This window comes from Bombus terrestris, chromosome 7 (assembly GCF_910591885.1).
Source record: "Bombus terrestris chromosome 7, iyBomTerr1.2, whole genome shotgun sequence".
NCBI lineage: Eukaryota > Metazoa > Arthropoda > Insecta > Hymenoptera > Apidae > Bombus > Bombus terrestris.
The window spans coordinates 2,777,874-2,794,378 of record NC_063275.1 but is presented as its reverse complement, the minus strand read 5'-3'; the positions used below and the strand labels follow the sequence as shown (position 1 = coordinate 2,794,378).

Genomic DNA, 16,505 nt, shown 5'->3' with positions numbered 1-16,505 from the left:
GTGCAATTTTAACGTTAGTTATCTCTATCCAACTTATACAAATTACATATTTTTCATTTCATTGATAACTGGTATAGTTAACCTGAAATTTGTATAATTTTTCTTTAAAAATGTATATGAAAACGTAAATTTTATTCATATAAACTGTACAAAAAAATCATTACAAAATAATTTGTACTTTTCATTCGAATTCCTAAAAATATAAATCTATAAAATTTAATTTTAAATTATTTATATAGAACTTCTCTGAAAAATTAAAGATTGTTTATGAGGACCACTCTGGTCTAGTAAAAGATGTTAAATAAAAAGTTATCTGTAACATGGAACCAGGCTTTATGTATAATGTCAAATGACTGTGTGTCAAACACAAACATTACACATCACGAAAAGAGTACACAGTTGACATGCGTAGTCGTTGGCCAATCAGAAGAAAGAATTTGACGCGTACCATGCGTACAAGCATACGTACGCGAACGGCAGTTGGAGTGGTTGGAAGTTAACGAGTAGAGCGCAATACACGTCAGGGCTCTTATTTTGATTCGTGGAGGGGGCTCACCTCGAAGAAACGGGTGGCTGAGTCCGAAGGATTTGCCAGGAAAATAAGTGAAGGATTATAGGTTTGATAATAATAAGATTAAATATGATACATGCTGAAAATGGGGATGTATATTTGGAACAGTTAAAAAATCCAATGGAGAGCGACGCGACAGAGGAGGCAGTGTCAAAAAAGTGCGAGGAGCAGCTGTCTTCGATAAATGCAAACAGCTGTTCGTCCTACAAAGATGCAAATCGTTCGATAGAAATGGCGCAAGAGGACAATAATCTGTGCTGGAATAACCTTCCCAGCATCATTCTACAGGAAATATTCTCATATTTACCATACAACTGCCGGTTACGAGCCTCCCAGGTAATCTTCAATTTTTTTCCCCTCAAGGCCGTTTAAATTCTGACCAACACAGTGGGTAATTAAACCACTCTCTGTGTTGAAGTTTATTTTCTCTCTCTTTCTTTCTCTCCTCCCCTCTCTCACTCTGTTCTGTTTATTATATACTCTGAATATTAATTTTAAGCATTCATTTTATTTGATAGTTCTATTGTTTTATACAATCAAATTAAGAAAAAGGACAAGTGAGAAACTATTTAGAAACTTACAAAAAATTAGTTATCAAACAGTAGTTAAATATTAATTTCGTATGTTTCCATTCTTAGCCTTTGAAATCATCCTTTAATGGTTTTTATGTTTTAATATAATACTGAATTGTTTTGAACTGTGGTACTTTTAAAATATATGTGCTACATATTTATCATTTATTTATCATATCATATATCATATCATATGTGTTTGGATATCACAGATTTTATAGATTTGTTTAATAGAAATGATTTATTCAAATTGATTTGCATAGGTGTGCAAAAATTGGAGATGTGCTCTATTTCATCCTCATTTTTGGAAAAAGATCACATTTGTTCTGAAAGATGAAGACAGTGTATCATGGACTAAGTATGTAAAGTTTTCTATATATGTGTAAAATTGTTAAACATTTAAATTCTACTTTTTACTTTATTTTTTTTTTTTAGATGCCTGGCAAGCAATTTCGAACTTAGTGTGCAAGAAGTTACAATCATCTGTGATATATCAAATTATTGTGCGAAAGAAACGTTAGCCCTCTTGAAGAAGTTGAGATATAATAGGCAACTTCGTAAATTGTTTTTGGAACCTATCAATAGTGCATTCGAATGTGAAGATGGTACAAAATGTACTAAAGCATTGATTTCCTCTTTTATAAGCATTATAAAGAAATCCAATCGTTTAGAAGCTCTAAGTCTGGGATGCATGGAAGATTTAACAGGAAGTGCCAGACAAATTGTGGTACATCTGCGTAACTACCAGGCAAAGCACTTGACAACTCTTGCTTTGGCATCTGTCAAGGATGATCCTGATGATTTTAACGTTTACAATTCTGGTTATGGATATCTGTTTGATTCATTTGCTAGATTATGTATTTTAACATTGGATTATGAGTTCCTAACCAATGCTTTGCTAAAGGCATTGGATAGTGGTACGATGGAAAGGCTTGTAATTCATGTGCATGGTTGGCATTATCAGTTTTCGGGAACAACTGATAGTGGTTGGCAAAGTTTTGTTCAAAAGAAGTAAGTATTAGTATAGTTAATTTATCATTGTTTTAATGCAATGAAAAATTACTTATTACGTTTCTTCAATTTTAGTCCGAGATGCGAACTGCGACTAAATCTTCTACATTCTTATGTTGGTATTGAAAAATTAGATACAAATATACTTCGTCCTTCCATGCCACTTACACATTTAAAAGTACTATTTTGTGAAAATGTTAATATTAGAGCATTGCATCGATTATCCAGGTGGTATTCACTTACTTTAAAATCTTTAATATGGATTGATTCAGTACAACCTTTAGCAAAAAACTTACCAGCAACATATGACCCAAATGATCCTCATAGGTAAGATGCATTATTTTATGTTATAATTTTACTCTTTAACTTTTTTATTAATGTATAAATTTAATACTCTGCTGCAGCCCTGATCCACTAGTATTAGTTGCATGGAAGTGTACCAAACTTATGGAGATTGTATTCATAGGCCACAGATATCACCAAGAAAATTTGTTGGCTATTGCACGCCTGCGCGGAGATTCGCTTAAGTCGTTAGTATTTGCACAGAGATTCATTGCAACTGATGTTGAATCTTGGCATAAGGCTGAAACTATTACACATGTAAGTCTCTATCTTCAATATTGATATTTCTAAATATAGATTTTGATTTAACAAAACTATTACTAAATTATTTTACAAATTATTCTTTTTAACTGGTTTTTAATTATATAGGAAATACAAGAAATAATGGGGAGCCAGTGGAAACCATTGAGCGATGAAGATTTACCTGCAGTTGTTAAAAATCCTTTCGAAGGTGATAGCAGGGAAGTTATCATGCCTTTGGTCCTCCAAGACCAAAAGTAAATTTTTATTTGCACCAAGGAAATATTACTCCCCGATACCATACATTACTAATCGACATCATCAACAATTTCTGGGCGGACTACACTCTCAGAAGTAAAGTTATAAAGTTATATCCTTTATTTTTCTATAAGAATTGTTTTTACGAGAACTATGGATGTAACATCAAACGGTGGACATGTGTAAATTCGTAGTTTAAAATCAGTAGTCGATGGATATGTTGCCTATCAGGTAAGGATCACACAGTTCCAGTGTGTAAACAGCGAGGGTAAAAACGCACACAAGTTCTCCTTTATAATGATTTTATTAGTTCTTATGAGGATATGATAAGCTATAGTTAAAATATGTCTTTCTTGAGTCCGCGATGAGGTACCTAAATTAAGTACGTATCACCCCCTATTTTTGTTTATCGAAACGAATATCAAAGTATTTCGTTGGTTATTCCTACGAAAAATCATTTGTGGTGCAATCACGTTTTATTGCTAACAGTGGTGATCCCAAAACGATCAAAATAAGAGAGATAATAACAATTAGTGATCGTTCCTCTCATCGATGAATATTAGTGAGAAACAAAGCATATGTAATATACGAGTGTAATAATATCCTTGATAGATATTAAGAATGAAAGCATTACAAGACGATCAAGGTCTCACCTAAACGGACCTTCGATGTGACGTATACCTGTTAATATCACGGGAAAATAATTTCGAATGTGTGTGAAGGGGAATACTACCAATTAAAATCAACGCGAAACAAGAAGAACAAGACTAGATGAGAGAAAGAACCGATCTCACGATGTTCCACTGGAAAGCGTAACGAAATTCCAAATGTATGTAAGTAGAAATATGTTAACAAATATTTTTCCAATTCTATGGGAAATTTAGATCGAAGCGAGCGCCAAGAGCATGCAGTGTAAGAAAAAGTAACTAAACGAAAAAAAAATAAAATATGTTGGACTTCGTAAAAAGAGAGTTTGCGATTGAGTTGCGATAAAACAAAAGATGCACTCAGAAGTATAAGAAGTCGAACAGCGATCCGAGGTTATTTTTAATACCAAAACCAATCGGACGCTCTTGTACAAATATTAAATGAATGTGTGCCGAGAAGAGTGCGGTTGATTTGGTGGTACAGACAGTTAGACACGCAACAAACACACAACTTATGCGTGTCGCTTTAGTAAAAAAAAAAGGAAAGAAAGAGAATATCGATGATATTAATGAAGAACTGTGCGACCTCCAAGTACCGTCTTTTCACCGTGCTCTTAGCGACCGCTGAAAACGAACACAATTATAGGTTTATCTATAAAAAAACAAATCAGAGGAATTAGCTGCTAATTGTGTATGTGTATATGTATGTATATCTGTATTATCTATCGAACTTTAAACGTTAATATTCAGATGCCACATGCATCTATTTCTGTCGTGCGATTAATAATGACGATTTTGAAGATTTAAAAGAAACATGAAAATGAAAGAAAACGATTCACAAACACAAAGAACAATACCAAAACAGCACTCTTATACAGTTTATTATTCTGAAAGATTATTTACTTTTTTTCGAGTCCTTGTATAATTATTATATCGTCGTGTACTTGTAGTCACGTGTACTATTGCTTTTTATATGTGGTTCTGTACATATACATCCATGCGTTTAAAATATTGGACACGCGCAGAAATCGCGGAGTTGCGCCCGAATTTAATGCAAGGAAAAAAAAGGAAAGAAAGAAAGAAGAGTGAGATAAAGGGAAAAGCAATATATAGCGGATTATCTGAGAGAAAGAGAAAAGGACAAAAATGAATCGATTAAGAGCTAGGCACAAATAATGAGAAAACTATTTCTTTAAACAATTTAAAACTGTTATACAAAATGAACGGGCCTTAACCCTCGAACTCGCGAACGGCGGTAGCTAGATAAATTCTGATCCATGCAATTCAGTTTCATTATTATTATTATTATTGTTATTGTTATTATTATTATAATTGTTATTGTTATTATTATTATTATTATTATTATTTTCTATACAAAAAAAACAGCTAGATCTTACCATTTGTGTTTCCAAATTAAAAGAAAGCTCAAGAAATGGTTGACTATAATAATAAAAATAATAATTATGATATAATTATAATAAATTATAACTAAAGAATATAGATTATGAAAGTATCTTATAGCACGTCATCTCACTACGAAGCAAATGGTGTTAACATTAAGTTAACGAGTGTTTGTTTGCTCTTTTCACCATTTTGTTTTGTCATTAAAAAAGTAAATATTTGATGCTCGAGTCAGAAATGATCCAGCAACCGCCAAACGAGGGTTAACATGTATCGCATGTACCTGAGTCGCGGTAAGGATAAATCTGCCGAAAAAAATTTGACACGCGACAGCCACCACTGAAGAATATTAATTATAGTCACCTTAATGGACATTTTTGGGCGATTTGCTGGAACACCTGCTTGTTTCTCGCCAAAAAATGACTGACAAGTTAAGGTATAACTCATGCCCTTTCATTTCGTATTCCGTGTGCGTATATTTTTTGAAGTCAGCAAATTTTTACAAAACGGTGAATCGACGGTTATTCATTATCTATATATAGAAAAAACATTCTCGCGAACTCATTATTGTTCGCCGACCATTGACGTTGTGCGGACGGGCCAGATGTTATTTACGAAGTCTTTTTTCTCTTTTCTTTTTTTTATTCCTCGTATATATTTTTGTCGTTTTTATTACTATTACTATTATTATTATTAATATTATTTTCTTTTTGTTTTTTAATCAAACGAAGTCCCGCATAAACAGTATACTCGCGGGCGCGGTGCCCGACGTGTGAGTCGAGAGAGAGAGAGCGAGCGAGAGAGAGAGAGAGAAAGAGAACAGTGTGAAAGAACATATGACGTTGCGAAAATAATGATAACGTATGAAAGCGAACGAAATTTAAATGAGAAAAGATGAGATATGCGTTCGGATGTAAGAACGAAAGTTATCCAAATGAGTAAAAATAGCAAGCAAACAAACAAATGTCAGGTGATACGTAGTACCATCTCTGCGAATCCTGTGTACAAAGTCATATAGAAGAAGAAGACAATTCGGTATTCGTGCGGTCGCTTAACCAAATGGACACAACCCAACTATACGCATATATATCGATATAAACGCGAATGACAAACCAAGCATAAGACTGAACCTACTGGGAAAGGTATAACCACAGTTAGGCGGGCCGCACGTCTAGCCAACGTCCGACCTCATATTCATAAAACAAGGACGATCCCGACTAAACGGAAAGCATCGTTCGCGAATCGCGTCGGAACGAATTTGTTCACATCGATTTTACCTATTGTCGATAACGCTTGTCTCGATGATTGTTGCTCGTCTTTCCTTTCTTAGGTCTCTTAGCTTTCCGTCTTAGCTCGTGGCCCTCGTCGATTCGCCCCCTGATTGACCCACGCGGACATCAATTTATGAATATGCGAGTCGTTAAAAAAAATAATTAAAAAGTAAAAAAAGAAACAAAGGGATGGTGCATCAGCTAGTGTTTAGATCGGATAAGCGCCTCATTGAAGAGAAAAAGAGAGGAAGAAATAACGAAAGCTCACTCGAGGATGGTTCTCGTAGCCGATAAATACTAACCTATAAGACAGCCTGCCAAGAATCAAAATACTGTAAAATATCAAACGAACGCTAGCCAGTACAGAATGCTAAGATCTATTTTTTAAGAAGCGAATGTATATTTTTGTACTAAGGCAGGCCTTAGTGTGAATTGTGTATTCTTGCGCGTTATGGCAAGGCGAGAGCTGTGATCATAATATCATTTCGGCATAGCGAGAGAACATACAAAGACAAAAAAATTGAAGGGGAAAATAAAAGAGGAATACGAGAAGAAAATAACAGAAGTAACGCGGTGATTACGCGTTCACGGAAAAGCATAAAGAGAGAGATAATGAGGCGAATGTTCTCCTGCTAGCATTATTACCGAGTGGGCTATAGATACAAAAGGGGTGGCGATAAATCGAGAACAAAACATCTGTGATAAAACATAAAATCTTAGAAAGGGTGCTCGAGAGAAAGAGAGAGAGAGAGAGAGAGAGAGAGAAAAGGTGGAGAAAGAGAGGAAGTAAGAAAAAACAAGCGCGCGTTAAATGATATAAGAAAACCTAAAGTAGGAAAAAACGTTCAAACAAAATGCAACACAATAGGCGGGAATAATATAGGTAAAAGACGGAACCCTACGTGTATTAGGGAAATGATACGCAAGACATACAATTCCTACAAAAGAAAAACAAAATGTGTATAGAAGTGCTTTTAGATCTATTGTGCGAAAATAATAATATTCGTCGTGCGTATGACTAATCGACAGATGGAGACTGTCTTTCGATGAGATAGCCCGGTCTAACTATTGTAGTGGTTACCGTCTTGTCGTATCCTTGTTTAAGGAGCGAACGCATTCGATCGTCATGTGGGTTTCGATGAACGCTCGCGCTATTATCTCAACGAGAAACATTCGACCGATGGGGAAAACTAATGAAGGGTTCTTGATGTTTGCGATTCTTCGAGTAATAAGGAAAGCCATACCATACTCAACTATATAGAACGTTACTTAAGCGAACCAGACATTCCACGCTACTGTCGGTTATATAGTATCGCAACGCTGTAGTATATATACATATATATACATATGTATAGTTAATTTAGTACTATGATTAATTTCAAGCAAAGAATAGTCGTTGTTGCGTTGATTCTGTAAAAAGATCTAACGATCTGTCCGCAGTCGACGTACACATATATACGTGTATTTCCATCAATTGTATTCGAAGCTTCGCAAAGATCGTGGAACTATACTAAGAACTAAAAAAACCCGCCTTCATCATGCCCACATGATAACTCGGCATAAAGTCAGGACGTCGTACACCACGAGTAGTATTATAAGTTCCTAAAGAAAAGAAAAAAAATATTTTACACTGCTTAAGTACGATAGAACGAAGCCGGCATTACGAATAACTCATCTCACACGAACAAGGTGTTCAAGGCATTCGGTTCAATGTATGTAGTTCGTTAGATGATTCGTTCTGTTTTATGGGATTGTAAAACGCTTTTCAAACACAGCACCAGTAATGTTTTTCTTTTCTTGTCTTTTTTTACATATACATATATATATATATATATACACCTATCTCTCTATCTATCTATATAATATATATACATACACAGATATCTACATAATATAATATATATATTATATATATAACATATATATATATATAATATAATATATATATATAGTTACATATAGTTATATAGATATATAGATATATAGGTATATATTATATGTAACTTACAAGTACGTGTATAATCCATTCCAATCGAACGAGGCGGGCGTTATGGAACGTAACGGTAAAAATGTAAAAATTGGAAAGGATGGTTCCGCATTGGATGAAAAAACTAAACAGGATAAAACTTTCGCGAAAGGAAATATTATAGTATGTGTGTAAATGGTATCGTTCAAACGTCGTGTGTGTGTATATATATATATATACACACACACACACATATATATATATAGATAAACAATGAACGACACATATAGACCGATAAACTCGATAGATAACATGAAAAACGCGGGTTAATAATTTTACGTAACGTTACTATATATATATATTCTCGGTTATTTTATTACCGCCGTCTATTTCACTATAAAAGTTGAATCGTCTTGAGGTTTGTTCGAGAATCCGCACTGTGCAACAACCGACATAGACGACAAGGAGAGAGAAACGATATTCCGTAACTCCTCATTCGATACGTAACAAGTGCTTAGAAGGATATTTACCAAAACGCAGCGTTAGATATTTGTATATAAGTTAATAAGGGCTGAGGTAACAAAACGCGAGCAAGCTATTTTTTATCGTTGGATCGCGAGATAAGGCGGAACGAACTCCGCCGATAAAGTATCTTCCATGAGAATAAAAGAAGAGAGAAACATTTGCGAAGTAAAAAAAATGAAGAAATTAGAAAAAAAACAAACATGAGCGGGCCCAAAGTAAACGTTGCCGTGTTATATTTGTTCGTGAATTAATTGAAGTCCTAGCTCTATAGACGCATGCATATGTACAAAAAAGAAAAGAAAAAATTTGTACGAAAGAAGGAAAGAGGAAAAGAAAAACACATACGATGTGATTAAGGATTTTTAATCACGGTCATCGTGTTTGCTAAATTGGAATTTCGAAACTGAATAAAGTTAAGCTCTGTCTGCACTGAGGCAAGAAAGAGGAATTCTTTTGTCCTTTGTTACTGCATGTTCGAAAATATTTTCAATGAACAGCAACATTACAAAAATATTTTGTTCACACTGAAGCAATATTCAACAACAAGCAGCGACTTTCTCAAGAGACAGCAATGTAAAGTTCATCGTTGTCGCTTCAGTGGAGACAGGGCTTTTAATGACGCGTCTCACGCCGAACAACGATCGCCCTGATGCCAGATCGTTTAAATACAATTTAGTTTCTACGTTTTACGATGTGTCGGGTCATTCTCCCCGTCGATAATAGTCGAGAAAGTACGAAACTCAAAATCGTTGTTGCATTTTTTCAGTTACAATTAACAATATCCCATGTGCTAAAATACTTACAAGAATGCACATAAAAGATCGTTCGCCGGTGGGATAACGTTATCTTGACGCGTTTGACACGTTATTAACCGCGTAACGCTCGAAAAATTTTTCAGCGGAGTATAGAATTATCGCTTCGCGTCATATGAACATATTTCCCTGGCTCTCGATGCCATAGCGCCTCCGGAATTCACCGCTCGCTGATGTTTTATTCCGAGAAGAAAAAGAAATTCGAGATCGTTTCGTATTGATGATCCAAATATACTTTTCAACGTAAAACAGTGCTCAATCGGTTTCGTTCTCATCGAAGCGAGCTTGCATCGGTGTCGCGTCAGCGTTCCATATTTAACGAGACAAAATAATGTATAGTTTAGTAGTGCGTTGCGAGATAGCGTTTAGTTTAATCTCTCTGTTGAGATATAGATCGATTCTCTCGTGCAATATCGCGTCGATATAAAAATTTGCATTTTCAATTATATTCAGGGATTTGATCTATTTTTCGTCCGGTTAATACTTAACCTATTAAGGACCAAAGTTGGGTTAACGTAATGTCTTATATTTGTAACTTCTATTTAGGCAACTTACATTATTAAATTTTATCCAATGCATATTGCAATTATAAAAAGAAGTTTCATGAATTTGCTCGATATTTTTTTCGTTGCCATTTTTTCTTCCATATATATACGTAAATCCTATAATTTTGTAAGATTTAAAAAAAGTAAAGTATTTTATATTACTATATGATAAATTATTTTGTTCAAATTGTAGAAATTCCCTTAGTGGGGAGAATAGTTTACCTTATTTGTGCTTTACAATAATATTGGTTTACACAATTTCAACACATTATTTTTCTGCTTGGTTCTTAATCGGTTAATTTCACTACGTTCCGCGGGGGGCATGTCCATAGGAATATCGCTTCTATTGCGTACTTCGGGTGTAAGTCTATCTAATTCTTCCTTATAAGGACGCGTTTAACGGCGTATATTGTACGATTCCATTACGGTTAATAGTTTAATCGGTTTCGCCGCGGTTTTTTAACAGTGCAATGTACGCGTGCTACACGTCCACCGCGTGCGAGTTAAAGTGTTAAATCGGACATTCTCTTCGCGTGATTTCAGACAAAGGGAGAGATAGACCGAAAAAACACGATGGTTACCATGTTGAATGCCACGGATAAAATCGTGGCCTCTGTCACACTTTTTTAGTCGTCGTAGGCACAACGTGTTTCGAACCCATTTAGTGCACTTGGAAGTTTCTCACGTAGAATTCGATACACTATTGTAAAAGAAAAAAAACTACGTATAACTTTGTAAATGTTCTCTCCAAATATGTTCAACAAAAGAAGAAAGCAAAATGAAGTTGAATATATACATATACCTCGAGCGAAGAATTCGTTCTCCGGTCGAGCATTGATTTTTTCGTAATCTCGGTGTTTCAGAGGTTAATGTTTATACATATAATAGTAACGACATATATGTGTGTAGTTGAATAACGTTTCGATCGAGTTAAATGCGTAAAAACAGTGACTCGATGTTGTATCGCGTTAGAAAGATGAATGCAACGGTGTTTGGACTTGCTGTTTTCGAGACTGAACGTGCGATATCTAAACGCGTCAAGCGAGCCCTGTCTAGTGCACCTGTTCCATTATTTTCTTCCGCGTTGTTGATGGCATTCTCCAATCTCAAGTCATTGATTTCTAACTCGTATTTCGACGGTTCTTATGTCTTCAAGATATCTCGGAAGAAAGATAATGACACGCGTAATACAATACGACACGCTTATTTCTTCTTTGGTATTTCAACTTTATATTCGAATTATTCGTTTCTCTTTTATTTTCCAAGTACAGTAGGACCCCCTATAACACGGAAGATACGTTCTGTGTTATATGAGACTTAAAGCGTAAAAAGTTAAAATTAAATAAAAAGTTTTTTGTTTAATATAATAGAAGGTAATATGTCTTTTAGTTTATTTTGAAGCAGTGAAGTTTTCTTCACTATATGTATGGAACGTAACTTAAAATAAAAGTGTAAGTGAAGTTAAAATTTTATCACTCTCAGAATCACTTAAAATTAATTTCGACATCACTTTTTGAATATTAGTAGCTTTTTCGTCGGTTAAATTTTCTTTAATGTCAGTATTTGTATTTTCTTTATTGTAAACGTTTTTTCTCTTTCCTTAAAAAGTATTTCATTTCGCTTTCATTGTTATTTTCTAAGTTATGTTATACAAGGGCGGTAGCATTTTTTTTATCACTTTATATGGTGTCCTACTGTTTTTGGTTCTTCTAACGAATCTTTCTTTCATGATATCGATTCAACATCGAATTTAGATAACATTTAAAGAATTCGTAGAGTGTATCAACGTGTGATTCGCAGAAATAAATCAAATGTAACGCGAACAACTTTATTTTTTGCTGACGCGGTAAAAATCCAATGAAGGTTTAAACAGGGGCAAGGGTGGGAGAAAGAAAAATCAAAGAAAGTCTCCTTTTACTGTTACTTGCGATTCGTCGCGAAATGTTGTCTAAAAAGGAACCAATCTCCATGTAATATGTATCTCTACGTATTAATATATATATATATATATATACTTATAATCGCTATTGTTTTTCTTTTTCCAAGTTATTTTATTTGATGATACGAAGCTAACAAAGAAAATGTGTATGTATGCGTGCGTGTGAACGATGCTTACGAGACGTTTCTTTCGAGTCCTCAAGGTCGTTGCTTGAATTTAACTCGGCAAATCGATTACAAAACCGACTTTGCGTTTACGCTCGTGTTTTCCGTGTGTAATCGAAACTCGTAGCGCCGCGAACGAGTGGTATCGTAAACATCGGTGTGTCTCTATTATTAAAGTCGTCTATTATTTATTAAACGACGTTTTTAAAATTCGGAAAAGAAGAAAAGGAAACTTGTATATCGGATTAAAAATGAAAATGAAACGGAGTTCCATTACGTTTGTCTTAATACGTTTTTCTATGCATTGAACAATAGATGTTATTTACGCTTCGTACAGTTAAACTTTCGCTGCCGAGCGTCCAGTGTTCAAACTAAGCTCATGTCACGAATTCGACTTCTACAGTAAACCATGAAGAGGTTATTTAGTTCTCAACATCTTCTCAATAGAATGCGGATTTTCATGGAAGTTTATGAAAAATTAAAATAATAGATGTTTGACAGAAATTTGTTTCACTCACTAAGTATTAGATATGACGATTAATTATACTTTGGATGCCTTATGTATTTTTACATATCACATGAATTATATGCATTTTGACATCTCCAAACTTTCTATGAGTGCACAAACATCCGCAATCTACTTGTCAGTATGTAATTATTTTTTGTAGTCGAAAAAATATTACAAAATATGTCAAACGATACTCAGGGAGCTGTATCGTAGCGAGAGACTCAACTCTTTTGGCGTTATAATATGTAAGGTACAAAACGATTGGACGTGTCTCGATGCAAGAGACATTATTGTATTCGTTGTCCATATCTACCAAACGCCAATGGGCGTTTACTGCACGCGCCGATCGGCTCGAAATTCTTGCCTCCCGCGAACCGTTACGAGAACGCGCGTTTCGGCACCGAGAGAGTCTATGAACCTAATGGAACGCCGTGGAAAGTGAATCGATACGAATAGTGGAAGATGCAAAAGAGCTGTGTAACTCAAAGTCGATCTTAACACGTTAACTGCCACGGTGGTCATCGGTGATCCACATTTTACTAAACTTTTTAGAATGATTAAGATAAGATAAGATGGATTAGCAAATTTTCAACAATGTGAATGATTTAGATAACATTATCAGAAAAAGGTACACAATTAAAATATATGTAATATTTTTCAAAAATTGAATGTTATGATTAGACCGGATTTTTATGCAAATTTATATTTTTGAGAATAGAATTAAAAAAGTAAAAGCTCGGTAGAAAATTGTTTTACCTACAAAGTATTATAGAAAACACTATACTTTGGACATTTTATATATTTTTTCATGTTATATACATTTTGTGCAGTTTTGAACTTTCAAATTTCTTATAGGTAAACGCATAAAAATTCACAATTATGTTGTATATAGGTGTAATTATGGTGTGTTACAGCTCCCAACTTAAAATACAATATAAAATTCGCATGGTAGTCAACGTGTTAATCCAGTCAACAAAGCATTTTTAACGGATAGTGCATTGAACTTGTTCGATGCGCCATTATTCGTGAGACACGAATCACATAAATAGGAAGAGAATTTTTCATTGCAACATTTTGTTGTTGATATCGTATAAACGTTGCAAAATGAAGTTCGCTGTCCTCGACCTTTCGCGGTCCTACTTCTCTGTTTTTTGCACGTGAAAAACTCGTTTCCGCTGTAGTTCACATGGCAATGTGAGAAACAGAAAAAGGAAAACAAGACGAAAACCCATCGTGCCTCACGGTTACCTTACGAGCGTAATATAGAAGGAAAGTGTATAGGATAGGCACGCTTGTTTGGAGTAATTAATACCCAGGTACATGTATTCCGACTATCGATGTGTATATAAATATATATATGTAGCCGCGGAACGTTCGCGAAGCCGACTATACATTCGTCGGTATTCAACGTGGTACCTGATTTTGTAACATTCTCTTCTTCGTGCGATCAACTTAGTGGCAAAGTAGGCGGGATTATTATTGGACAACGGAAAAGTCGACACACATCTCGACATGTATACAGTAGCATACCATATTTGAACATTTAGTATAGAAAACTTTTATGTACATGCTATGTCTGTTACATGAAACATTTTCAAATTTCATTATCACTGTAATGAAACACAACTGTCATGATTGTATTGGTAAAATTATTGAAATCAATCTGAAAATGCTTATAAAAGTTACAAAATATCCATTAATTTAAATAATACATTAAATATTACCAAAATAATACTGAAATTGTTTGTTTAAGTACCTTATGACCTTTACGAAATATGTATATACTTGTAGGTTTTGTGCATATTTTCAGATTTGTTTTATGCTTTACCAATATGGTCATAGTAATCGGACCTCGTTACAGTAATGAAATTTCAGAATACTTCATACATACATAACGTATTCATAAAAGGTTTCTACAAGTGAACTATTATAAGCATATACATATTATATTATATTATATGTAGAGATACCCGCACACGAACTACATATATGTAGATATCACACACGCGCGCGCGCGCGCGCGCGCCCACACACACACACACACACACACGTACGCGCATATGTGTTCACCGTATTATCTGTTTTTCCATTTACGTATTCCGGTAAAACCACTTCAAAGATGCATACGAATTAGGGAAGCCGGGCAATAAACAAATATCGAAATATCAACTATATAAATATAAATTTATATGTATATCTTTACTTGAAAAATATTTTCTTTTTGAAGAAAATTTCTTTTTTAGATATTCAACATTTTTTATAATATCATTAAAATGGTGAAAGATTCCGATTTTTGTCGAATTCTCCGCTTGCCTGTATGTCTGTCCCACTCCTGTTGAGTGACATAGAATGATGATAAAGTAATTCGCATACGGTACGTTCCTTTTTGAAAATACGTACTTTTATTCCTCGATCCGTTTTGTAATCTGTTGCAGCGAAGTATGTGTATTTGTAAATACTCGTGTATTGCGCCTGTTGTCCTTCCGATCAAGCTACAACGCCAACTTTTCCTATCATTCGTGACAGAAGAGTTCCCATCTTCATGTTTCTGAAAGTGTACCTTTCTTTCACTGAAAAGGTATATTTCGAGGAGAAGAACAGGAACTGGTCGTTGGAACATTTGTCACGAACGATTTGAGAATCGATCATTTGTAACGCAGCTGTAATTGTCCACGATCATTAACGACTACCCATTTGTGTTCTACCCATCTTTTTCTTTCGTACGTGGACTACATAACCTCCGAACAAGCATTTGTAACATGCAAAACCGTTAATATCGTCGCGTAAAAGAAAAGAAAACAAACAAATATCAGTATTCTTTCAACTTCAACATCCCGTAGAATTGTACGCCGGTCTATGATTTATACACTACTTCTTTGATTATAGAAATCAAATGTTTTCGCAAGTATCAATCAATTTTTAAAAATGTATCGATCGATTAATAAATTATGCATGGCATAAAGCGACTTGTGTTGTGTTTGTCTCTGTACCTGTTGATATCTATCGATAATTGATAAGGAAAGGTAAAGTTAGAATTAAAAATTTGTATTTAAATAGCATTTTACTTATGATTAATACCATTTGTTTATAATAACCTTTTGTGAAATTTATTTTTTCTGGAAAGTTTGTCCCAATGAGAATGTAAGCTTTACAGCGTTACTTTTAACTTCTTATGATAGTTAATCCGATTACCACTTATCTATTATTAGGTGTTCCAATGTCAAATTCCAAGTAAACAGAAACATTATCGTCAACCCTTTTTTCTCAAGTTCGAAGTATATGATTATGAGAATTTATATAAATATTATTATTCTTGAATATACTGAACTGAATTATACTTATTATTCTTGAATATACGAATACTTATTATTCTTGAATATACGAAACTTATTCTTGATAATAGTATCGAAAAATAAATTTGCATCGTGCATTATCATCATGAATCATTAATTAGTCATATTATTGTGAAGGTCTGAATCAAATTGGAAGTTTTCGAAAAATATTATATTTATAGTAACAATGGTTATAGTCATTTTATGATTAAATTTATTCATAAATTTGTTCCAATTCTTCTTGGTAATAAAAACATATCTTTATAATAGGCATAAAATATCCATTGTTATCCAAAAGAAAGGATACATTCTGTATATTTATTTTTACAATTTTTGTTTTGTCAAATCATCTAGTTTTTGTTTTGAATATTATCACACATTTATTTCATACGTCTTGTACA

At 34.1% G+C, this 16,505-nt stretch overlaps 1 protein-coding gene across 1 annotated transcript; it reads left to right on the top strand.

Moving 5' to 3' along the window:
• The first annotated feature begins 462 nt into the window (after positions 1–462).
• Positions 463–15,738, top strand: LOC100649881 (F-box only protein 33). The gene is made up of 6 exons (XM_003396239.4): positions 463–907; positions 1,407–1,501; positions 1,579–2,154; positions 2,230–2,481; positions 2,559–2,754; positions 2,866–15,738. The coding sequence occupies exons 1-6, from the start codon at positions 641–643 to the stop codon at positions 2,995–2,997; spliced, it is 1,518 nt and encodes a 505-aa protein (XP_003396287.1). The 5' UTR covers positions 463–640; the 3' UTR covers positions 2,998–15,738.
• The last annotated feature ends 767 nt before the right edge of the window (positions 15,739–16,505 follow it).